At 32.9% G+C, this 25,197-nt stretch overlaps 1 protein-coding gene, 1 non-coding gene and 1 pseudogene across 2 annotated transcripts; 1 reads left to right on the top strand and 2 right to left on the bottom strand.

Moving 5' to 3' along the window:
- Positions 1-12,023: 12,023 nt before the first annotated feature.
- Positions 12,024-13,136, bottom strand: LOC127900952 (probable cytokinin riboside 5'-monophosphate phosphoribohydrolase LOGL10). The gene has a single exon (XM_052436460.1). It carries the CDS (start codon positions 13,059-13,061, stop codon positions 12,387-12,389), a length of 675 nt encoding a protein of 224 aa, XP_052292420.1. The 5' UTR covers positions 13,062-13,136; the 3' UTR covers positions 12,024-12,386.
- A 950-nt stretch (positions 13,137-14,086) lies between these two features.
- On the bottom strand, positions 14,087-19,755 carry LOC127900587 (uncharacterized; annotated as a pseudogene).
- On the top strand, positions 19,271-19,379 carry LOC127901643 (small nucleolar RNA R71). Its single transcript, XR_008053887.1, has one exon. It is a non-coding gene; the product is annotated as a small nucleolar RNA R71 (small nucleolar RNA).
- Positions 19,756-25,197: the final 5,442 nt, after the last annotated feature.

The following is a 25,197-nucleotide window of genomic DNA, read 5'->3' as shown; positions in this document are numbered from 1 at the left end:
TACACTCTCATATGAAATAGTAGTGAATATTTATATGTTTCCTTCAATCATGAAAGACAAGATTCCTGGATAGGGCAACTGATGGTATAAATCTCTGTTGGCTCTTATTGTGGCAAACCTAACTCCTTCAGCAAATTTATATGCTAAATTGCATGGCAAATACTTGATGTAGCAATTGCGTACTCAGCTTCACAAATGAAAAGTATGATAATTGGTTGCTTCTTTTACATCCATATGAAAGCAATATCTCCCATGAATAACACAATCATGTGGTGCTCTTTCAATCATCTACGTCGCCACCCCAATCATTATCTCTATATCCAACAAGCTTGTAGTCAATAGAAAATGAGTATAACAAGATGAAATTCATTGTATCTTTGATGTAGTCAATGATTCTTTTTGTAACTTTAAAATGAGTGGTCTTCAGATTCTCCATGTATCGACTCACAAATCCAACAACATAAAGGATATTTGGTCTCGTGCATGTCAAATAACGTAAGCTTCAAACCAAACTCTTAAAGAATATTGGATCTACATCTTTGGCTTCATCATGTTTGGATAACTTTACTTCGCATTCCACTGGCGTGCTTATAGGCTTACAATCATTCGTATTGAACTTCTTCTTTTTTTTTCATATCTTTCTTGGGAGATAAATATGCCTTCAATACTGATGTAAGTCTTATCGAACTCTTTAATCATTACTTTTTTGAACTCCTAAAATAAGCTTGGATTACTTCTAATGAAGATGAGGTCATCCACGTATAGACACACAATCAGAATTTCTTTATCTTTTTCTTTGAAGTAGAGAGCATGTTCATATGATCATTGGGTGAAGCTGTTCTCTTAAAAATACTTGTCAATTCTACTATTCCATGCCCTGGGTGCTTGCTTTAACCCATAAAAAGTTTTCTTTAATCTCAAAATTTTATCTTCATATCATTTCACTACATAGCCTAATGGTTGTTTGATATAAAGCTCTCCTTTGAGGAATCCATTCAAGAAAGCAGACTTCAACATCTATTTGAAAAATCTTCCATTTTTCCTAAGCAGTCTAAGAAATAATAAGTCTAATAGTTTCAAGTTAGGTTACAGAAGTAAATACCTCATCGTAGTCTACGCAACTTGTCTTATATTGTGCCTTTCAATTTCTCCCTTCACATTTCTCTTTGCTTTGTACTCTCATTTGACACTAATCACCTCGTGACCTTTGGGAAGAGTAGTAAGTTCCCAAAGTGTTATTCTTCACAATATCTTTGATTTCTTTATCTATTTTTTTTCTTCACTTCTCATATTGTGCAACTTTTTAGAAGTTGATTGGCTCACAATCAGTAAAGAGGTAAAAATCTCTCAGTTACCTCGTACTTGCTTCCCTTTAATTGTGGAATTTAGAATGACATCATTCCATCATTTGCCATAATTCATAAATTGAGTGAGAATTTAAAGATTCTGAATACTCGGATGGATCTAGAACGTCAAAAAACCTATGGAGGAATTTGGGTCAACTTTCAGTCAACAATCAATGATCAATGGTCAATGGTCAACAACGATCAACGAGCAATACTGGTCAGCGTTCAACGGTTCAGTTGACTGGACTCGGTTTTGTCTCGGTTTAGTTCAGCTCAGTTTGGTTTGGTTTGAAACAGTGCGGTTCATTTCGGTTCAACTTAGTTCAACTCGATGAGTCAACTCAGTTCCAAGGTAAAAACATTTTGGCAGCGATTACGGCGGGCCCCAGACTCCGATCGGGATGAGCTCTTTAAATTGATATGCTACACTGCTAAGTCGAGCATCGATTACGAGCTTTGATACCACTTTGTTGGAGAATTTTGAAAATTAAACACTCAATTAGTTTATTTCTTCAACTACAACTCTTATTTTAACTCTCTATAACTTAGTAGCTTTGTTGCTTCACTTGATATTTTAACTATATACATGAGGAGTATTTATATATGTTACAAATCAATCACAACCATTCATTCAAATACAAAACAAATTCTAACTATTCATCAATGATGAGAACATCAAGGGAATACCATTAAAGTTTCAAGTGATCATTTGCACATTCATGGAGGTCCAATTACAGAGCTAAAGCAAAAAATATGCAAGCTATTTTAAATGGATTAATTGAGAAAATATGAACTGAAAATGCAATTCAAGATGCAAGACGTGATGAATTGGGCTTGGAAAGAAGACAAAGTATTGTGGGCATTATTCAAGTTGTTGGGCAGCCAAATACATAATTTGGATCAAATGCAGAAAGGGTAAATTCGGACTAAAATTGGTATTGATTGAGCTGGAACTAATATGCAAGCTATATAACGTTGGAAAGAAAATTAAGTTAACTTTCTAATGTAATTAAAGAGCTGGATTTGGAGTTCTCTAGAAGATGTTATGACCAATTTATTACAGCATGTTCAAGCTTGGAAATTCCAACCACTCCTTTGTGTGGACTAAAATGATGAATCAAAAACCTAGGCTTATTGAACGACATCATTTGGGGTATGTTTAATTAGCTCAGGGAGTCACGGCCTTAGCATATGGCTGACTAAAGATCAAAACGGCAAGAGATTAAGATATTCTGGCTGTGGTTTAAGTGAAGCATGTGATCGAGCGCTTGAGAGGGAATTAAGTTAGTTAAAGAAGATGTTATCCAAATGGAAAACATCTATGCATTTTGGGTTTCATATCAGCTGGTATATAAATTGATCAGTAGAGTAGTTTCTTGATTGATCATGGAGCATTTTAGAGAGAGTTTAAAGAGAGAGAAAGAGTCATCTTGTTCTTTGTAATCAACTCTTGTGTTGCTCTGTAAAATTCAGAAGAATCATCAATAAACCTCATTCTGATGGCTTCTTCCGTAGATGTAGATTGTGCATACTTGCACAATCGAACCGTGTAAATCTTTCTTTGTTTTCTGTGCTTGATTAAGTCTTACTTCTTGTTGGTTTATATTATGTTTATAGTCATTTTCATCACAAAGCTTTCTTAACTTTTAAAGTTGATTGTTGGATTCAAAACATCTTTGTTTGATCTGGTTTGTGATCTTAGGCAGTGATTGACACTTGGTATCAGAGCTTGGTTAATAAATCAAGATCCAAGTATGGCAACTCCAAAGATCGATCTTGAAAAGTTTAATTGAAAAATGACTTTAACATGTGGAAAGTGAAAATGGAAGCGTTGCTGGTTACACAAGGCCTCGGTGATGCAATTCAACCAGTAACTAAGAAATAAGGTAAATAGATCTCTTCATCAAAGACTCATGAACAAGCTGCTGAGATTGATAGAAGGGTTGGAGTAACCATAATCTTGAGTCTTGCAAAGTCTGTCATATGGGAGGTGGCAAAAGAACCCATTGTTGTTGATTTGTGGGCCAAATTAGAGAGTATCTGCATGAAAAAATCCCTTGCAAATAGACTATATATAAAGAAGAGGACATTCACATTAAAAATGGTGGAGGGCACATCCCTAAATGACCATCTCGATGAGTTCAATAAAGCATGTAACACTTTGGAAACTATTGATGCAGCCCTTGATGATGAAGATAAAACTCTTCTATTAATACGCTCCTTACCAAAATCCTATGAGCATTTTGTTGATGCCTTGATGTATGGAAGGCAGACATTGTCTCTAAATGAAGTTAAATCAGCTTTCAACACAAAGGAACTGCATGGTAAACAAGATCATCTAGGAAATGTATCAGGTGAAGGATTAATAGCAAAAACAAAACTAGAAGAGAAGAAAAATAAGCAAGGAATAACAAAGAAAAGCCAAAGAATTTGAAGTGTTTTCTATGTCACAACGACTAACACTTCAAGAAAGATTTTCTAGAGAAGAAGCTTAAGAAGAAAGGTTAGAATGGAGGTGCAGCTGTAGCTAAGGAAGAAGGCTATGAGTCTGCTGGAGTATGCATTGCAACAGATAGCAAAGACAAAGGTAAATGGGCTCTTGACTCGGCCACATAGCCCATATAAGAGTTACTTTACTGAATATCATGATTATAATGGTGGTAGAGTGATGATGGGGAATAATTATGTGTGTAAAATCATGGGAATTGGCAATGTCAATCTGAAGCTACATGATAGAACCACTAGAGAGCTTAAACAAGTCAGGTATGTACCTGAGTTGAAAAGAAATTTGATTTCTTTAGGAATGCTTGATCAAATGGGGTATAGTGTTGAGATTGAATTAGGGGAATTGAAAATCGTCAAGGACTCACATGTTGTTATAAAATGTAGCAGGAAAAATGGGGTGTCCATCTTATATAGGTATGTGGTTAATGGTGAAGCTGGAGTGTCATCAATTGATGATATTGACAAAACCAAGCTATGGCATCTAAAGTTAGGACACATAGGAGAAACGGGTCTTAAAGAACTTGAAAAACAAGGTGCATTAGGGAATGATAAGCTGGGTAACTTGGATTTCTACGAAGATTATGTACTAGGCAAATCTACAAGGGCTAGTTTTAAAAGATCAATACATAAGTCCAAGAATAAATTGGAGTATGTTCATTTTGATTTGTGGGGGCCTGCTCAACAGATATCTCTAAGTGGTAACAGTTGCTTCTTATCAATCACTGATGATTTTTCTAAAAAGGTATGGGTCTATATCTTGTAGAACAAAGATAAAGTATTTGATAAGTTCATAAAGTAGAAGAGTTTGGTTAAGAATAAGACTGGAAGGAAGGTAAAAAGACTTCAAACAGACAATGGCTTAGAGTTTTATAATCAGAAGTTTGACAGTTATTGTATAGAAGAGGAGATTATGAGACACAGAACTGTTAAACTGACACCTCAATAGAATGGCTTGGCAGAAAGGATGAACAGGACACTCATAGAGAGAGTGAGGTGCATGTTTGCTCAAACAAAGCTTCTCAAGGCTCTGTGGGCAAAAATACTCTTAACAACGTGTCATTTGGTCAACTTTAGTCCATCTTCAGCCATAGATTTCAAGACGCCTTATGAGAAATAGACTGGTCAGCCAGCAAACTATGGAGATCTAAAAGCTTTAGGTTGTACAACCTATGCTCATATAAGCCAGGGAAAGCTAGCTCCCAAGGCTTTAAAAGGCATCTTCATAGGATATCCAGAAGAGATGAAAGGTTATAAAATCTGGTGTACAGATGTCAACCCTCTGAAATGCATAATTAGCAGGGGTGTGATATTCAATAAAGAAGAATTGATAAGCAAGAAGTCTATTCAAATAGAGTTTTAAGTTGATTCCAAGATGTCATATGGACATCAAATTGAGGTGGAGCTACCAAACCATTATGATACACATGAAGCTGCAGATTCAGGTAATATCAATGATGAGACAGAAGCTCAAGATTTCCCTCAACCAGAATAAGAATCACAAGCTCAGGGTTACCAGCTAACTAGAGATAGAACAAAAAGGCAAACCAGACCACCTAGAAGATATAGATATGCTAGTCTTATCACATATGCCTTGGAAGCTACACATGAAATTGATGATAAGGAACCAAAGACCTTCAAAGAAGCAACCCAGAGCAAGTTCAAAACTGAATGGAAAGAGGCTATGGATGATAAAATCTTATCCTTGTACAATAATGAGACCTGGAAACTAGTTGAAAGACCAGTAAATAAAAGAATAATGGGCTGCAAGTGGATTTTCAAAATCAATGAAGGCTTTACAAGCCCAGAACCAAAGAGATTTAAAGCAAGGCTTGTGGCAAAGGGGTATACACAGAATGAGGGGGTTGACTTCAAGGAAGTATTCTCTCCTATTGTCAGGCATGCTTTAATAAGAGTGATTCTGTCACTTACAACAGTTCAAGACATGGAGCTTTATCAACTTGATATTAAGACTCTTTTTTACATGGAAGACTTCAAAAAAAGATATCCATAACTCAACCTAATGAGTAAGAAGATCCTAATAAGCCTAGACATATGTGTTTGCTTAAGAAATCTCTTTATAAATTAAAACAATCCCCTAAACAATTGTATCTCGGATTTGATGAATTCATGGTGACACATGGATTCATGAGATACAATTATGATTGTTGTATGTATTAGAAGTAGTTGAAGGATGATCTCTACATATATCTCCTCCTATATGTAAATGACATGCTGATAGCCTGTAAAGAAAGGGAAGAAATAGAAGATTTAAAGCGTATCCTAAACTCTGAGTTTGACATAAAGAGTTTTGGCATTGCAAAGAAAATTTTCGAGTTGGAAATTGAAAAAAAAAAAGAATATGTAGTCTTATGTTTTTGTCATAGAAGAAATATTTGACCAGGGTACTTGACGTATACAAGATGTTGAACTCTAAACCAGTGTTAACTCCCTTTGCAGCTCACTTCAGGCTTAGTAACTTGCAATTTTTAAAAACAAGTGAAGAGAAGCTGGAAATGGAAAATGTACCTTATGCAAATGCAGTAGGATGCCTTAAGTATGTCATGATCTTGACAAGACTAAACATATAATATGATGTTAGTGTTGTGAGCAGATATATGGCATCACCTAGTATGGAGTTTTGGAAAGTAGTAAAACGAATAATGAGGTATCTCTATAGTATATTGAGTTGTGGCCTAGTATATGGAAAAAATAAGGGAAGTTATGAAGGTTTGCTGGGACTTGTGGATTCAGATTATGCAGGAGATTTAGACATGAGGAGATCCTTAATTGGTTACATGTTTTTATTTAATGGTTTTCTCATTAATTGGAAAGCAACTCTACAACATGTGGTGGCCTTGTCAACTACAGAGGCAGAATAGACAGCTGCTACTGAAGCTGTAAAAGAGGCATTATGGCTACAAGGATTAATGGGAGAACTGGGTGTGAAATCGAAAATTGTAACAGTTTATTGTGACAGCTCAAGTACTTTTCATTTGTGTAGGAATCCTGCACATCATGAGAGGACAAAGCATAAAGACAGTAAGCTTCATTTCATTCGAAATGAAGTGTCTAAATGAGCTATGAAAATGTCCAAGGTTCATACAGATGAGAACCCTACAAATATGCTCACTAAATTGGTGTCAACGGCTAAGTTCAAGGAGTGCTTGAGCCTAGCTGGCTTGGGTGATTGCTAGTTACCTGAGAGTTTAGAGAAGGAGATAGGATGTGAGGTTTTAATTCAAGGTGGAGAAATGTAGACTAAAATGATAAATCCAAAACCTGGGCTTATTAAACAACATTGTTTGGGGGTATGTTTAATTAGCTCAGGGAGTCATGGGCTTAACATGTGGCTAACTAAAGATCAAAACATTAAGAGATGAAGACGTTTTAGCTATAGTTTAAGTGAACCATGTAATCGAGCACGTGAGAAGGAATCAAGTTAGTTAAAGAAGTTGTTATCCAGATAGTAAAAATATGTGCATTCTGGGTTTCATATCAGCTGGTATATAAGCTAATCAGCAGAGCAGTTTCTAGATCGATCATGGAGCATTCTAGAGAGAGTTTTAAGAGAGAGAAAGAGCCATCTTGTTCTTTGTAATCAACTCTTGTGTTGCTCTGTAAAATTCATAAGAATCATTAATAAATCTCATTCTGATGGCTTCTCCCATTGATGTAGATTGTGCATACTTGCACAATCGAACCACGTAAATCTTTCTTTGTTTTCTATGCTTGATTAAGTCTTGCTTCTCGTTTATTTGTGTTCTGTTCATAGTCATTTTCATCACAAAACTTTCTCAACTCTTAAGGTTAATTGTTGGATTCAAAGCATCTTTGTTTGTTCTGGTTTGTGATCTTAGGTAATGATTGAGTTGCTCAAGTAATCTTATAGCACTCTAATCACTATACTTTGTTTATTCAACTTCATTTATTTATTTTGTTTTAAGTTTTTCAATGTGTTAAGTAAGTCTACCTTCAATGATGGTGGGCTAGTTTTAAGTTTGTCAATGACTAGCATTAATAATGGTGGGTTAGTGAAGATTTTTAAAACATCCTTTGACAAACCTATACTTAAAGGGTTGTTCCAATGTTTTCATTTGTACTTTTAGGATCTTGAGTTTCTATTAGCCTATTTAAACTCAGCAACCTTACTATGTAAGACAATTAGATATTAATGTTATATTGAGTTGGAAATATCATTCTTTCTTTATTGATTTTGAGAACTAGTGAATTTATCAAGAATTTTTATTCTTTTGGTGTTCCAAAATAAACTTATCACTCACCTTCTCATCTAAATCTTGAGTGTGGCGTCAATATCCTTTTTTATACCTCTGGTTTATATTTTCTTAAACATTGAGTTAAGGTTTTGTTAGCCTAAAGGGCTATACATAATGTAATTTTGATGATAACAAACATATATATTAAGTGATTTAATAAATATGTATTTCACATTTTCACTAGTTTTTAAAGGGTAATATTTATGCAAGTAAAATCAAGCTCAAGACACTCAACGGACAATGGCGAAATCAAGAATAAAGTTTAGAGCTCAACGGACAAATTATTGCGACAAATTCTTGTAAAGCCGGTATGATTTAATTAATGCATGATTTAACATTTGAGAAGCTCAATAGATTAATTTAATTAATTATTTTTTATAAACTAAAAGGTTTTATATTTATAAAATAAGGTGTTTTGTGGATTTGAGTAATTTGGATTAAAATGAAAAAGGTTTGTAATCTTTGAGTTTAATAAATATTATTTTGAATTTCGGAGTTGGACGTTTTTACAAACATTTGAAATGTTTTGGGCCATACTATAATTTATGAATATTTTGGACTAAAGTGAAAGGTTTTGAGAACTTTGAAAAATATAGGTATTATGTTGAAAAAGACCTTTTTCAAAAACAATAATATATTTGGGGCCATATCATAATTGCAGAAAATTTTGAGTTGACAATCATTATTAGGAAATTCTGAAATTGGAACAATTTGTAAAGTTTTAGGCCATGGTATAATTATAGAAAGTTTTTGGCCAAACTATAATTTTAGTGAACAGTATTACTGTAGCAAAATTCAAAAATAACGGTAATATCACTGTTCATGAGCAACTAGCCGGATAAATCAAGCGGCTAACCGCTTGGTTGCGGGAATTTGCCTATAACGGCTAGTTTTCAGACTTTAACTATAAAAACTCAACTTCAACTTCATTTTAAGAACTAATGCAAGCAAATATAAGATCATATAACATATATTGAGCTTCCATTTCGTAAATCATCATTTATTGAATCATTATTGAGGTATAATTTGTTATCCACTCTTAAAGAGAGTTTCATTGTTGTGATTTTCATTTCTCATCAAATTGTGAGTGTACAAGTGTGAGAAACACTTGGGGTGAAGAGATTGGGGATATAATCTCTTGTTGTAAAGGTCCATTGACACATTGGAAGTCAGTTGTAAACATTTGAAGCCTTGGGAGGCTTGGATAGTAAAATCCTCAAGCCGGGTGAGCTTGGAGGCATGGACGTAGGCGGGGATAGCCGAACCACGTAAAAATCTTTGTGTTTGTTTTCTCTTCCTTTACTCTTTTAATATTGTGCTTGATTGAATTTATTGTTTTGATTTGATTAAGGAAATAGATTAAATTATTGTGCGAATTGTATTGCATAAATTTTAAAATCCCAATTCACCCCTGACACAACTTAAAAGTAAATTTTAACTCCGAAGTATAAGAGTGTCTTGTTGTATTATAACTCGGTGAGTCCGAGGTCAATCCACAGAGAAAAGATTTAATTAGTTTATTTTATTTTAACTAAAAATTAAAATTAAAACTTAAATATAAACAACTTAATTTAAATGAAACTATGAAATTGAACTAGTTAGGGTTATGGATTCACTCTTAGAAGTAAATAAAACTTAATAAATTCTTTTTGTTAATTTTTTAGATTTATTACCCAAAAGATTAATTATACAAATTATTATTATTTTCCCTTTAATTTTATGATGGATTAAGTATTTATTGTGCCAAAATTTAATTTGTCTACAATAAGTCAAAATACCATTTCATCATGCCTTATATTAAGATCTTAAGAATTTATTGTGCCAAATTCATTTGTTTGTCTATAATAAATCAAATTTTCAAAATATAAAACATCTATAAAATTAAATAGAAAATAATTTAATTTATAAAATTAAACATAGAATTTGATTAAATCATATTTATTTCTTAAGAGTTTCACCTTCCCCTAACTAATATTATTTAGTTAAGCATAATTAAAATAAAAAGAAGTAGTAAAATTGAATTACTTATAATTAAAAGAAATAAAAACAACTAAAATTGGAAATAAAACTAATTTTATTAATGAAAATAATTATACAAAATATTAAAAACACACCTGGAAATCAAGATTACAAGGAGATTGAGAGAATTTGAGAAGAAGAGAGTTGTAGAGAGATGATTAGAACATAAAAATGAGGCCCTATTTATAAAAAAATAAATTTATAATCCAGTGCTTTGCGGTCCATCATAGGCTTCATGCATGTGCTCCTCACAACCCTTAGATCAAGATCCAATGGCTGGTCAAACTTCAAAAGTCAACATCACACATGGCATCATTTGACTCGTCCGATTTGCCCAAAGAACGGTTGAGATTTGACGGGTTAATGGGTGGATCGGGTCGACCCGAATACAAAGATTCGGATCCTCCAACTTGCTTCACCAACCATTGCCACGTGGCACAATCATGGCCATTGAATCATGAACGGTTGAGATTTAGTCAAGATTGCCAGTTATCCCATGCACTCATATCTATTGTAAGCTCATTTTATCATCTAATCAGTGCTCGGTCAACAGGAAAAGTCAACTTTTTTTACACAAGCCCAATTTTAAGCCGATCTTGACTGATCTTAAGGTTTTCGAACCTCCGGAATCCAAATTTGATCTCCGTTTATCTGTTTGGAGCCTCGAAGTACGTGAAATTAATAATTTTCCTAATAAACACATAAAAATACACAAAATTAAATATATTTAAAACATAATTAATAATTCATAATATATTACATAAACACAAATATAAATTATAACATAAGCATAAAATAACATATTATCGCTTGATAATTAAATAATTTTTAATACTAATCACACCCTCCAACCAGTTTATTGCTAGCCCTCTAGCAATTAAAGCGTTATATTAAATTAAGATTTATAAAATTCACATGCAAGTTAATAGTTGTTCATCTATCCTCTAAATTACCAAATAAATGAACTCTCCCAAATTCCTTTACCACATTGATGTTCACTCATTATCCAGAATATCATCAAACCTTCTTTTGTGCTCAAGTAATTAACACAATACTTATGGGGCTTCATTAAAAGAAAAACAACATTTTCGTTCTAAAATTCATTAGAAATTATATCTTTAGGCAATAGATTATTCACACATTTTTTTTTATATATTACATTTTTAACCCGTGTAGCGAGCTTTAGGTCAGTGACTCCCAGACCAGTTGGCCTTAGGGCACTAGGTGTTGAAGCACCCCTACGGACTTAATTACTCGGGTTTCTAATAAACAAACAATATATCTATTACGGACTTAATTACTCGGGTTCTAGATATAGAAAAATTAAAAACAATTTTTTTTTTCTACTTTTTTTTTTTTGGAAATATACACTTTCTACTACCTTAGATACTTTTCCTAATAAATCAAAAGAACTAAATGCTGTAAAATTTTAACTTACAACCCATTAGTAGGTGTCATAATGTGTGTGTGAAGAATGATTCAATAATACCTGTTAAATGAGTAAACAATTAAATAACTTAATAACCAAGTGGAGAGTTCACAAATTTGAGTAATTCAAAGAAAAGGGAACAAAAACAACTTACTATGAATCTCAAAATCAAAATATAATACAACAAGACTATTAGGATGCGTCTCAAAAGTCGTGACTCTTTACACGGCCATCCTAGACAAAAAACAAAAATTTTTTTTTTAATAAAGAAAAGAAAAGAGAAAAAACAACACACATATTTAAAACATGCGCCAATTATCCCCACCCCACAACCTAATCTAAACATTATCTTAACATTTTATAATTTGTAAGATATGCAAAAAATAATAATAATAATAATAATAATGATAAATAAAAATAAAAGAGAATAATAAAATAAGAAGAAGAGGAGATCTCACCTGAACTTGATGCAGAAGCTTAAAAGTAGATAACAAAGATGAAGAAAAAGTCAATTTTTTTGTTTTGTTTTTTTTTTTAACACCCTTAAGATTAAGAAGATGTGTTTCTAGAGAGACTACATTCTCTATATCCTGCCATCTTCGACTCAAATTTGTCCTAAGTTAGTCTTTACAGAAAAAAAAAAATTTTGTTATTGTTTTTTTTTTTTTTTGTAAACACATAACCAGGATTAAGACATTCCACAATTATCAATTATTCCCTCCCCCCAACCTGAAAAAGACATTGTCCTCAATGTTTTAAAAGGAAAGAGAAAGAGTGTAGAAGACATCACATGAACACTACAACAGAAAATATTTACAAACGGAGAGTTAAATCTAAATCGCACTTCTTATTACTGCTACTGTTACTGTTACCATCATTAGTCGACCAATTCAATGCAACAGTCCGTGGATCTGGCTCTGGTGTATAAGCTTGTAAAAGATCAAGTAACTCATTAGCAGTAGAAGCAGAGATAAAGAGTTTTTTTACAGAATGTGGAACAAAATGATTCTTTATTGCATGGTTAATAAAAGTTAGCAAGCCGTCATAAAAATTATTAACATTTAACAAACCGATGGGTTTTTTATGAATGTTCAAGTGGGCCCAAGATGCAAATGTAATTAGTGCCTCAAAAGTTGCAAGATCTCCTGGCAAGAAAATAAAAGCATCAGCATGATTCATCATTTCAGATATTCTCTCTTGCATACTTGATACCACTAATTCTTCTCCAATTGGTGGGCCAGACATGCACACAAGCGGTTTCATGGGTTTTGGGATAATGCCGAGTACTTGGCTTCCTCTGGTAAAAACAGCTTCTGAGACAAGTCTTGATAACCCTCGTTCACCTCCTCCATATACAAGATGCAGTTTCCTCTCTGCTATGACACGACCAAGATCTACAGCTGCCTGAACAAACTCTTTGTACTTTCCATAGTGAAACCCAGAAAGCACACAAATATTTTTGAATTGTTTACTCGAAGATGCTGCCATTGGACTAATTTTTCAAAAACAAGTTGTGAGTGTTTGAAAAATGAGCCCATATTTAAAGATCTTGGTGACATAAATAATGAGAAATAAGTGTAAATGGGTTGGCATATTTCTCAAATGATGAGGAAAGCTCGTGGCTCAATAATTCAAAAACAAACAGTAAAAAAAAAGTAATGATTAGAAAAAGCAAACAGTAAAAGAAACCAAATAAATACAAAATCACATCGCTAAATGCAATAATGCAAATGATAAAATAACAGTAAAGTAAAATAACAGTGAAGTGAAAGGATATTTACTGGTGGTTGTGATTGTGGCTCACATCTTCCTCTAGTTTTACGTCCAGTAACGGCTTGAACGCCCTCTATGGGTCAAGGATCGGCTTCCCATCCAGTTTTCTTATAAACTGGCAAACAGGGTCTTTTTGAGTCAAATTCCCAAGACTTAACTGTGCACTTTGTTTTTGGAATAGTATCCGCAAATTGTAAATCTCACGTTGCACAATTCTGCTTCGATGCGTCTCAAGAGATCGTAAGATATCATCCAACGATTCTTTACTCATGCCATCTTTAACGAATTTAATTTTATCTTCACGAGTATCAGAAACCATTCCTAAAGATTTACAATCTGGTCGTTTGCAACCAAGTCTTACACAGTTATGACATTTTGAGCCAAGTCGTTTAGCTCTCCTTTTCTTAGCAAACGTACTTTTACCAAAACCAGGCATGTAAGAAACAAATTGACCAGAAAACTCACCTGCTAATCGGACCTTTGCTTCAATTAACCAACGAATGTCAGAAGGAATGCCATTGATCATTAACAAACGCAGTCGTTCACAACGAGCTTTATAAATTTTCCTGAGGGCATTCTGAGGGAGAGAGGGAAAATGCTTATGGAGTTTATGTTGTATTTCTTCCATGTTTGATTTTGGGGTTTCAGTTATTGTGGGAAACTGAAGATACCGACTTAAGAAGTCACGGAGTACCGTTATCCGCCATTTATACGGGAAAATAAATCAAAACACACCAAAATCAAATCTGTAAAATCAAATCAAGCGTGAAAGCAAGCAAAAAGAAGCACACAATATAAAAGGAAAATGAACTTACATTCGTCCTCTCATTGAGTTAACCTCAAGCTCCATTTGAAATTCATATATGCCACTCTCTACTGTTCTGAGTTGTCCCTCTAGATCCTCAACATAGGACACGAATTCTGGTGGTTGCAGATCCCAAAGTGGATGTGATTTACAGCTTTGTATCAGGCCTCTTAAGTGAAATTTTATACGCTGAAATCTTTTAAGATGTGCGAACAGGTATTTTCTCATTGAGGTGCTCATGATGTAAAATGAAAATTGATGAGAGAATGTACAACTGTCAAACAAACACGCTTACACAAGAAAAACAGTGTTAAAAAAAAACTATGTACCGTGCATCAATCTAAAGAAAAAAAATCAAACAATGAAACGGTAAAATAATAGTAAAACAAAAAAAATCATTAAAGACTTAATCAAGAACTGGTGGGTCATCCAAATTAATTTCGGTGTCCTCGTCACGTGGGTGATGTTCCAGATATGGTTTTAATCTTTGACCATTAACTTTAAATGTGACACCGTTATTTGGATTCTCAATTTCTATGGCCCCATATGAATATACATTTTTTACAACAAATGGGCCACTCCATTTTGACTTTAACTTTCCTGAAAATAAATGAAGACGAGAATTATAAAGCAACACTTTTTGACCAATCTCAAATGTTTTTCGAAAAATTCTTTTATCATGAAATGCTTTTGTTCTTGCCTTAATAATTCTTGAATTTTCATATGCATCATTCCTTAATTCCTCAAGTTCATTCAATTGCAATTTTCGCACATTACCAGCATCATCCAAATTTGAATTAAAAGCTTTAATAGCCCAAAGTGATTTATGTTCAAGTTCAACAGGTAAATGACAAGGTTTACCATAAATTAACCGATAGGGTGACATTCCTAATGATGTTTTAAATGCAGTGCGGGAAGCCCAAAGTGCATTATTAAGTCTAAGAGACCAATCTTTTCGATTTGGGTTATCCGTTTTTTCCAAAATTTGTTTTATCTCCCTATTTGCTAATTCAGCTTGACCATTTGTTTAAGGATGATAAGGGGTAGCAATTTTATGTGTAATTCCATATTTCTTCATTAAAGACTCAAATGACTTATTACAAAAATGCTTACCTCCATCACTGATAATGGCTCGAGGGATTCCAAATCGACTTAAAATGTTTTCTCTTAAAAATTTAATCACAGTTTTACTGTCATTATTTCGACAAGAAATTGCTTCAATCCATTTTGAGACATAATCAACTGCAACTAATATATACACAAATCCAAAAGATGATGGAAATGGACCCATGAAATCAATTCCCCAACAGTCAAATATTTCAATTTCAAGTATGGGATTTAAGGGCATTATGTTTCTTTTTGTAATTGATCCCAATTTTTGACATTTTTCACAACTTTTGCAAAATTCATATGTTTCTTTAAACATGGTAGGCCAATAAAATCCACACTGTAAAATTTTAGCATTAGTTTTTCTTGAAGAAAAGTGACCACCACATGCTTTAGAATGACAAAAATTAATGACACGACTTACCTCATTATCAGGAATACATCGCCGAAAAATTTGATCTGGGCAATATTTGAACAAATAAGGATCATCCCAATAAAATTTCTTTACTTCAAAAAAAAATTTCTTCTTCTCTTGAGCATTCCATTGCAAAGGCATTTTACCTGTAACAAGAAAATTAACAATATTAGCATACCATGGCATTGAAGTAACAGAAAATAAAAATTCATTAGGGAAAGAATCATTTATGGGTGTTATATCATTGCAGAATTCAGATGTGAGTCTTGATAGATGATCAGCAACAACATTTTCAGCACCCTTTTTATCTTTTATGGTAAGGTCAAATTCTTGTAGTAACAAAATCCAACGAATTAGTCTCGGTTTGGCATCCTGTTTACTCATCAAATATCTCACAGCAGCATGGTCAGTAAACACAACAGATTTAGAGCCAAGCAAATATGAACGGAATTTGTTTAATGCAAATACCACAGCAAGTAATTCTTTTTCAGTTGTAGAATAATTCATTTGAGCACTATCCAAAGTCTTACTCGCATAATAAATCACAAAAGGCTTACCATCCATTCTTTGTCCTAAAACAGCACCAACAGCAAAATCACTTGCATCACACATTAATTCAAATGGCAAAGACCAATCAGGAGATTGCATAATAAGTGCAGATGTTAAAAGACAAATTATTTTTTCAAAAGATTTTTGGCAATCATCATTCCATTCAAACAATGCATCTTTTAATAAAAGGTTACAAAGTGGTTTAGATATGGCACTAAAGTTTTTTATAAACCTCCTATAAAATCCTACATGTCCTAAAAAGAATCGCACATCTCTAACTGTTTTTGGTTGTGGCAATTTAGATATGACTTCAATTTTTGCTTTGTCAACTTCAATTCCTTTAATAGAAACAACATGACCCAAACAATTTCAAAAGTAACCATGCAGTGACATTTTTCCCAATTCAACACGAGTTCTTTTTCAACACATCTTTGTAAAACTTTCTCCAAATTATCAAGGTAATCATCAAAAGAATTCCCAAACACAGTCAAATCATCCATAAAGACCTCTAAACAATGTTCAACCATATCACAAAAAATGCTTAACATACATCTTTGAAATGTTGCAGGAGCATTACAAAGCCCGAATGGCATTTTTTTAAATGCAAATGTTCCAAAAGGACATGTGAATGTGGTCTTTTCTTAGTCCTCAAGTGCTATAGGAATTTGATAATAACCTGAATATCCATCTAAAAAACAGTAGTAGGGATGTCCTGCTACTCTTTCTAAAATTTGGTCAAGGAATGGTAATGGAAAATGATCTTTTCTAGTGGCTTCATTTAATTTTCTATAATCAATGCACATGCGCCAACTAGATGTAATTCGTGTTGGAATTAATTCACCTTTTTCATTTTTAACAACAGTGATTCCAGATTTTTTAGGCACTACTTGTGTAGGACTTACCCACTTACTATTAGAAATAGGGTAGATAATTCCCACATCAAGTAATTTAAGGACTTCTGTTTTGACTACCTCTTTCATGTGTGGGTTTAATCTTCTTTGAGGTTGTTGACATATTTTAGCATTTTCTTCCAAATTAATTCTATGTGTGCAGATTAAGGGATTAATGCCTTTAATGTCATTTAAAGTCCATCCTATTGCATTTTTATGCTTTTTAAGAACAGTAAGTAACTTACCTTCTTGGTCGCTTGTTAAAGTAAAAGAAATCACAACAGGATAAGTTTGTTCTTCTCCAAGAAAAGCATATTTCAATCCTTCAGGCAAAGGTTTCAATTCCATTTTAGGCGCTTCTTGTTGTTCTGTCTTTTCAATACTTCCAAGCTCCTCAAATTTTGGCTCGTCATCATAATTTTGTGAAGTCTGCACAGAATCAAGCAACGAATTTATATTAGAAATATCAAGTTCAAATTGCTTATTTGACTCAATTGAATTAACTAAACAAACATTAGAAAGTTCAGAAAAATTCCCTTTTTGAATATTTTCCTCGATACAAGATTCAAACAATTCATTTTGTTCATCAGTATCATCGTCATTCTCATTTTCTTCATTAGGTTGCCTGCACATGTTGAAAACATTCAATTCCAAAGTCATATTCCCAAATGATAAATTCATTAAACCATTCCTACAATTAATCAAAGCATTAGCAGTTGCTAAAAATGGTCGACCTAAAATTACAGGAATTGGTTTGTAATTATTCACAACAGGTTCAGTTTCCAAGACAATAAAATCCACAGGATAAATAAATTTATCAACTTGTACTAAAACATCTTCCACTATTCCTTTTGGTACTTTAACTGATCTATCGACAAGCAAAAGTGTAGTTGAAGTTGATTTTAACTCACCAAGATTAAGTTGAAGATAAACTGAATATGGAAGCAAATTAACACTAGCACCAAGATCTAGTAAAGCATGCTCAATTCTGTGGTTACCAATAATACAAGAAATGGTAGGACAACCAGGATCTTTATATTTCAACTTATTATTAGTAGACATAATTGTACTTACCTGTTCGGTCATGAAAGCACTCTTTCTTACCTTCAATTTCCTCTTAACAGTGCACAAGTCCTTTAAAAATTTGGCATATGAAGGAACCTGCTTGATTGCATCTAATAGAGGAATGTTAACTTTCACTTGCTTAAAGATTTCATAAATTTCAGAAGAGTGGTTTGATTTCTTTGGTTTATTCAATGCATGCGGAAATGGTGGTTCAGGTGGAACACTAGTTATTTCTTCACTAGGTGTAAGTTCGTTTAGTCCTTCCTTACCCTTTGAATTTTCATCATTTTAATAAGGTTCAGGCATGGGTCTATCAACAACCTTACCACTACGAAGAGTTATAACTGACTTGACTTGGTCTGGAACTTTTCCTTTTTCTTGAATGGTGAGTGCAGAAGCAATTTTAGCAAGAGTATCTTTCAAATCAGAAAAAGTTTGTGCATTTTGATTGTTAATAGCATCTTGCTTTCTGATGAATGAATGCATTGTGTCTTCCAGATTTTTCCAGGGTGGTGGAACATATGGTGTATAAGGCTGAGGATTTTGAAAATTTTGTGGAGGTGGTGCTTGTGAAGATTGTGCATTATTATTATTCCTCCAACTGAAATTCAGATGATTTCTCCAACCAGGATTATAAGTCTGTGAATATGGGTTTGGTTTATTGAAAGTGTTAATGACATTAGCTTGATCATTTAGACATTCTTTAAGTGCAGGCAAAGTGGGACACTCTTGAGTGAAATGATCATTCTAACATATGTTACATGCAATTTCTTGAACAGATTTTACTTGATCACTCTTTTTATGCTCCAAAGCTTCAACTTTCCTAACTAGGGATGCAAATTTTGCTTGTAAATCATGATCTTCCCTAAGGTTATGGATTCCTCCACTAGATGGAGATGATTGTTGCTTATTTGTCAATTCAAAAGTTCCAACAGTATCCCAATGTTGTGCATTTTCAGCTAATTGGTCAAGGTAATCTAGTGCATCTTCAGGATTTTTATCCCTAAATTCACCATTACACATCATTGCAACAACCTGTCTACTTTGGGGTATTAAGCCCTCGTAGAAATAAGTGACCAATCGCCAAGTTTCAAAACCATGATGTGGGCATATGTTAAGCAACTCTTTAAACTTATCCCAACATTGGTATAATGTTTCTCCATTTTTTTGAGTGAAAGAAGTGATTTGCCTTTTTAAAGAATTTGTTCTATGAGGTGGAAAGAATTTTTTCAAAAACTGTTCTTGCATGTTATTCCAAGTTCTTACTGATCCAGATCTAAGGTTTTGTAGCCAAGTTTTAGCTTTATCTTTTAATGAAAAAGGAAAAAGCTTTAATCTAATTATGTTCAGGCTACAATTTTGGTCCGTGTATGTATTACAAACTTCCTCAAAATCTCTTAGATGCAAGTACGGATTCTCAGATTCTAAACCATGAAATGTTGGTAAAAGTTGGATAATACCTGGTTTAAAGTTGAATCGAGATGCTTCTGGAGGAAATACTATACACGACGGTGCTTCGGTTCTAGTTGGATTCATGTAGTCTCTCAGAGTCCTTGGTTGATTTTGATCATAGTCCATGTTGAGATTGGTTGTCTCCCTGATCAATTTGAGGATTAAGTTCGCCCAAAACGTTTTCGCCTTCATTCTCATGCAAGGGTTATGTTATAAAGATAATATTTACACAAATTGATAACAAAATAAAATAAAAAAATAAATAAGCAAATAATATAAGTATACAAAAGAAAATTAAATAACAAAAATGGTGGTTGAACCCACCAACAAAGTAAAAAATAAATAAATGCAAAATAAAAAAAATGGTGGTTGAACCCACCAATTAAAAAAATAAAAAATGCAAAATTAAATAACTGAAAATAAAAGTTAAGAGTTAGTAGTTAGTTTGGTGGTTAAACCCACCAATAAAGCAAAAGCAAATAAATAAATACGAAATAAAATAAATGCAGAAAATTAAATAACTGAAATTAAATAAAAGTTAGCAGTTAGCAGTTAGTAAGTTAAGAGTTAGTAATTAGAGTTAGTAGTTAAAGTTAGTAGTTAAAGTTAGTTTGGTCCAAATTAAGTCCAAAGTATGTCCAAATATGTCCAAAGTATGTCCAAGTCTTGATTATGTTGAGGAATTTCGTCTAGGGATTTTCTTACAAATTTTTTTAATTTTATGGTCAAACTGTAATTTTTAAAAGTTTAGAATTGAGTAATTTAGGATGAAAGTAAAATAGTTGAAAAATGTTGGGGTCCAAACGTAATTACCAGAAGATTGGGCTAGAAACGGGAATTGTTGGGGTGAAACGAGAATTATGAAAGATATGGGGACAAAAGAGAATTTAAGAAAAGGAAAAGGGGGCAAATGAAATTTTACATATAAGAGAAAAATAAAAAACGAAAAAAAAACCAAATAAAAAACTTTTCCCCGGCAACGGCGCCAAAAACTGACACAACTTAAAAGTAAATTTTAACTCCGAAGTATAAGAGTGTCTTGTTGTATTATAACTCGGTGAGTCCGAGGTCGATCCATATAGAAAAGATTTAATTAGTTTATTTTATTTTAACTAAAACTTAAAATTAAAACTTAAATATAAACAACTTAATTTAAATGAAACTATGAAATTGAACTAGTTAGGGTTATGGATTCACTCTTAGAAGTAAATAAAACTTAATAAATTCTTTTTGTTAATTTTTTAGATTTATTACCCAAAAGATTAATTATACAAATTATTATTATTTTCCCTTTAATTTTATGATGGATTAAGTATTTATTGTGCCAAAATTTAATTTGTCTACAATAAGTCAAAATACCATTTCACCATGCCTTATATTAAGATCTTAAGAATTTATTGTGCCAAATTCATTTGTTTGTCTACAATAAATCAAATTTTCAAAATATAAAACATGTATAAAATTAAATAGAAAATAATTTAATTTATAAAATTAAACATAGAATTTGATTAAATCATATTTATTTCTTAAGAGTTTCACCTTCCCCTAACTAATATTATTTAGTTAAGCATAATTAAAATAAAAAGAAATAGTAAAATTGAATTACTTATAATTAAAAGAAATAAAAACAACTAAAATTGGAAATAAAACTAATTTTATTAATGAAAATAATTATACAAAATATTAAAAACACACCTGGAAATCAAAATTACAAGGAGATGGAGAGAATTTGAGAAGAAGAAAGTTGTAGAGAGATGATTAAAACATAAAAATGAGGCCCTATTTATAGAAAAATAAATTCATAATCCAGTGCTTTGCGGTCCATCATAGGCTTCATGCATGTGCTCCTTACAACCCTTAGATCAAGATCCAATGGCTGGTCAAACTTCAAAAGTCAACATCACACATGGCATCATTTGACTTGTCCGATTTGCCCAAAGAACGGTTGAGATTTGGCGGGTTAATGGGTGGATCGGGTCGACCTGAATACAAAGATTCGGATCCTCCAACTTGCTTCACCAACCGTTGCCACGTGGCACAATCATGGCCATTGAATCATGAACGGTTGAGATTTAGTCAAGATTGCCAGTTATCCCATGCACTCATATCTATTGTAAGCTCATTTCATCATCCAATCAGTGCTCGGTCAACAGGAAAAGTCAACTTTTTTACACAAGCCCAATTTTAAGCCGATCTTGACTGATCTTAAGGTTTTCGGACCTCCGGAATCCAAATTTGACCTCCGTTTATCTGTTTGGAGTCTCGAAGTTCATGAAATTAATAATTTTCCTAATAAACACATAAAAATACACAAAATTAAATATATTTAAAACATAATTAATAATTCATAATATATTACATAAACACAAATATAAATTATAACATAAGCATAAAATAACATATTATCACTTGATAATTAAACAATTTTTAATACTAATCAACCCCCCCTCTTGGGTTGCATAACTTGCATTTCAGGTTTTTGTTTGGCTTAAATCTGTTTAGAACTTTCTTGGGAAGTTGAAACTTTAAATTAAGTGTGGGTTTCAAAGTTTTATTGCAGGGTTCGCATCATTTGGTATCAGAACTAGTTTCTAATCAGGTTTGAATGTTTTATTTATTTTGATTAAAAAAAAACATACAGCAAAAAAAAAGATTGCAAAAGGATTCAAGTCTTCATACTTTCATCAAATCGAATTTTAGTTATTCATTTACCTTGACATTGTTGACACATAATATCAATTGTGTTCCTTTGTTTGGTTGTTTTCTTTTCTTCAATTTCCTTTGTCATTCTTTGTGTCCTCTTAATTCATTTACTTTGGTTAATGTGCTGGTTTGTCATATTTGATGTGCCACCTGGATTTTTCTTATTTTTTTATTTAATTCAATAAAGAACTGAAAGAGAGAATTAAGTGTGGTAAAAGGCAAAAGTTTATGAGATCATTAGAGGGTAAAAGCTAATTTGTGTGATAAATACAAGGGCTAAGTGACATAAAATTGAGTGAATCATGTGAGGGAGTGTTGTGAGGTCTTTTTGCTAACATTCTTTTCAGATCACAGATATGTCAAAAGATCAAAAAGTTATAGACTAATCAATCATGCTCAAGCCATGCAACAACAATTTGAGCACATGAATCTAATGTTTAGAGAGATCAGTGACAAATTGGAGAGGCAAGACACTGCCATTGTCAATCTACAAAGGGGGCAACAACCAATAACTCTTAATGTAAGAGGTAATCAAGGGCGTGATGCCATGAGAGAAGAAGATGGCGATGACCTAGATAATTTTGATGACCATGCTATCGTTAACATGCATGGAAGATATGATAAAAAGCAAGACATATAGATTGTGACTTGGGTATTATCAAACTGAAAATTTCTTTATTTCAAGATAAAAATGATCCAGAAGCTTATTTAGAGTGGGTAAAGAAGGTGGAGCTAGTATTTGATTGCCACAACTATTTTGAGAAGAAAAAGGTAAAACTAGCTGCTGTTGAATTTACCAATTATGCTATTATTTGGTAGGATTAGCTTGTTATGAGTAGGAGATGAAATCGTGAAAGACCTATAGACACTTGGGAGGAGATGAAGGCCATTATGAGAAGGAAATTTTTTCCTCGTTTTTATTCTAGGGAGATGCATTAAAGACTTCAAAGTCTTACACGAAGTTCCAGAAGTGTGGAACATTACCACAAGGAGATGGAAATAATCATGATTAGAGCCAACATTAAAGAAGAACAAGAGGCCACTATGGCTAGATTTTTACATGGTTTAAATCAAGATATTGCTAACGTGGTTGACTTGCAGCACTATGTTGAGTTGGAAAACATGATTTACATGGCCATGAAAGTAGAACGACAACTGAAAAAGAAGGGTTCCACTAGAACCAATTTGGTTTCGTCTTCCTCATGGAAGTCAAAATTGTCAAAGATGAAAAGGTTGTTTCAAAGCCTAGGATTGAGTCATTCAAGGTTCATAAAGAGGGAGGCAACCAAAGCAAAGGTAAATCTGATTCCCAATACTCTAGAAATATAGATATTAAGTGTTTTAAATGTTTGGGGACAGGTCATATTGCATCTCAATGCCCAAATAAGAGAGCAATGATCTCAAGGGATGATGGTGATATTGAAACCGAGAGTGAATCAGATGATGAACCTATGCCACCTTTAGAGGATGCTAATGATGGTGTTGAGTATTCTATTGATGGTAAATTAATGGTTGTTATGTGTGCTCTCCTCATGCAAGTAAAAGAATATGCAAAGGTACAATGTGATAACATCTTACATACTAGATGCCACGTCAAATATAAGGTATGTAGTATGATAATTGATGGTGGAAGTTGTACTAATGTAGCTAACACTAGTTTAGTTGAAAAATTGAACTTGGAAACTTTGAAACATGCTAGGCCATATAAGCTACAATAGCTGAAGGATTGTGTAGAAGCTAAAGTAAATAAACAAGTGTTGGTTTCATTCTCTATTTAGAGATACAAGGATGAGGTTGTACATGATTGAGTACCCATGCATGCTGGACGCATTATTTTAGGGCGACCTTGACAATATAATAGGTGTGTGACACATTATGGTTACTTAAATAGATATTCTTTTGTAATGAGTAAAAATCAAATCACTCTTGTACCTTTAACACCTAGACAAGTGTTAGCCTAAAGGGCTACACATAATGTAATTTTGATGATAACAAACATGTGTCTTAAGTAAAAATAATAAATATTGTATTTCACATTTACACTAGTTTTTGAAGGATAATATTTATGCAAGTGAATCAAGTGAAATCAAGATTGAAGACACTCAACGGACAACGGCGAAATCAAGAATAAAGCTTAGAGCTCAACGGACGAATTATTGCGAAAAATTCTTGTAAAGCCGGTATGATTTAATTGATGCATGATTTAGCATTTGAGAAGCTCAAGAAATTAATTTAATTAAATACTTTTCATAAACTAAAATATTTTATTTTTATAAAGTAAAGTATTTTGTGGATTTAAGTAAATTGGACTTAAATGCTAAGATTTGAAATCTTTGATTTTAATAAGTATCAAATTTCGGAGTTGGATGTTTTATTCAAACATTTTAAATATTTTGGGCCATACTATAATTTATGAATATTTTGAACTAAAGTGAAAGATTTTGAGAACTTTGAAAAATATGGGTATTATGTTGAAAAGGACCTTTGTGCGAAACAATAAAATCTTTGGGGTCATATCATAATTTTAAAAAGTTTGGGAAAGACACTATTCTTGAGAAGTTCTGAAATTGGACCTATTTGCAAATTTTTCTGACGTTTTGGGCCATATTATAATTATAGAAAGTTTTGGGCCAAAGTGTAATTTCAATGAACAGTGTTACTGTAGCAAATTCAAAAATAACGGTAATATTACTGTTCCTGAGCGGCTAGCCGGATAAATCAAGCGACTAACCGCTTGAGCGCTGGAATTTGCCTATAACGGCTAGTTTTTGGGCTTCCACTATAAAAACTCAACTCAAACTTCATTTTAAGCACCAATACATGCAAATATAAGATCATACAACATATATTGAGCTTCCAAAACGC

Source organism: Citrus sinensis, chromosome 3 (assembly GCF_022201045.2).
Source record: "Citrus sinensis cultivar Valencia sweet orange chromosome 3, DVS_A1.0, whole genome shotgun sequence".
Classification (NCBI taxonomy): domain Eukaryota; kingdom Viridiplantae; phylum Streptophyta; class Magnoliopsida; order Sapindales; family Rutaceae; genus Citrus; species Citrus sinensis.
This window is presented reverse-complemented; position numbering and strand designations above follow the sequence as displayed.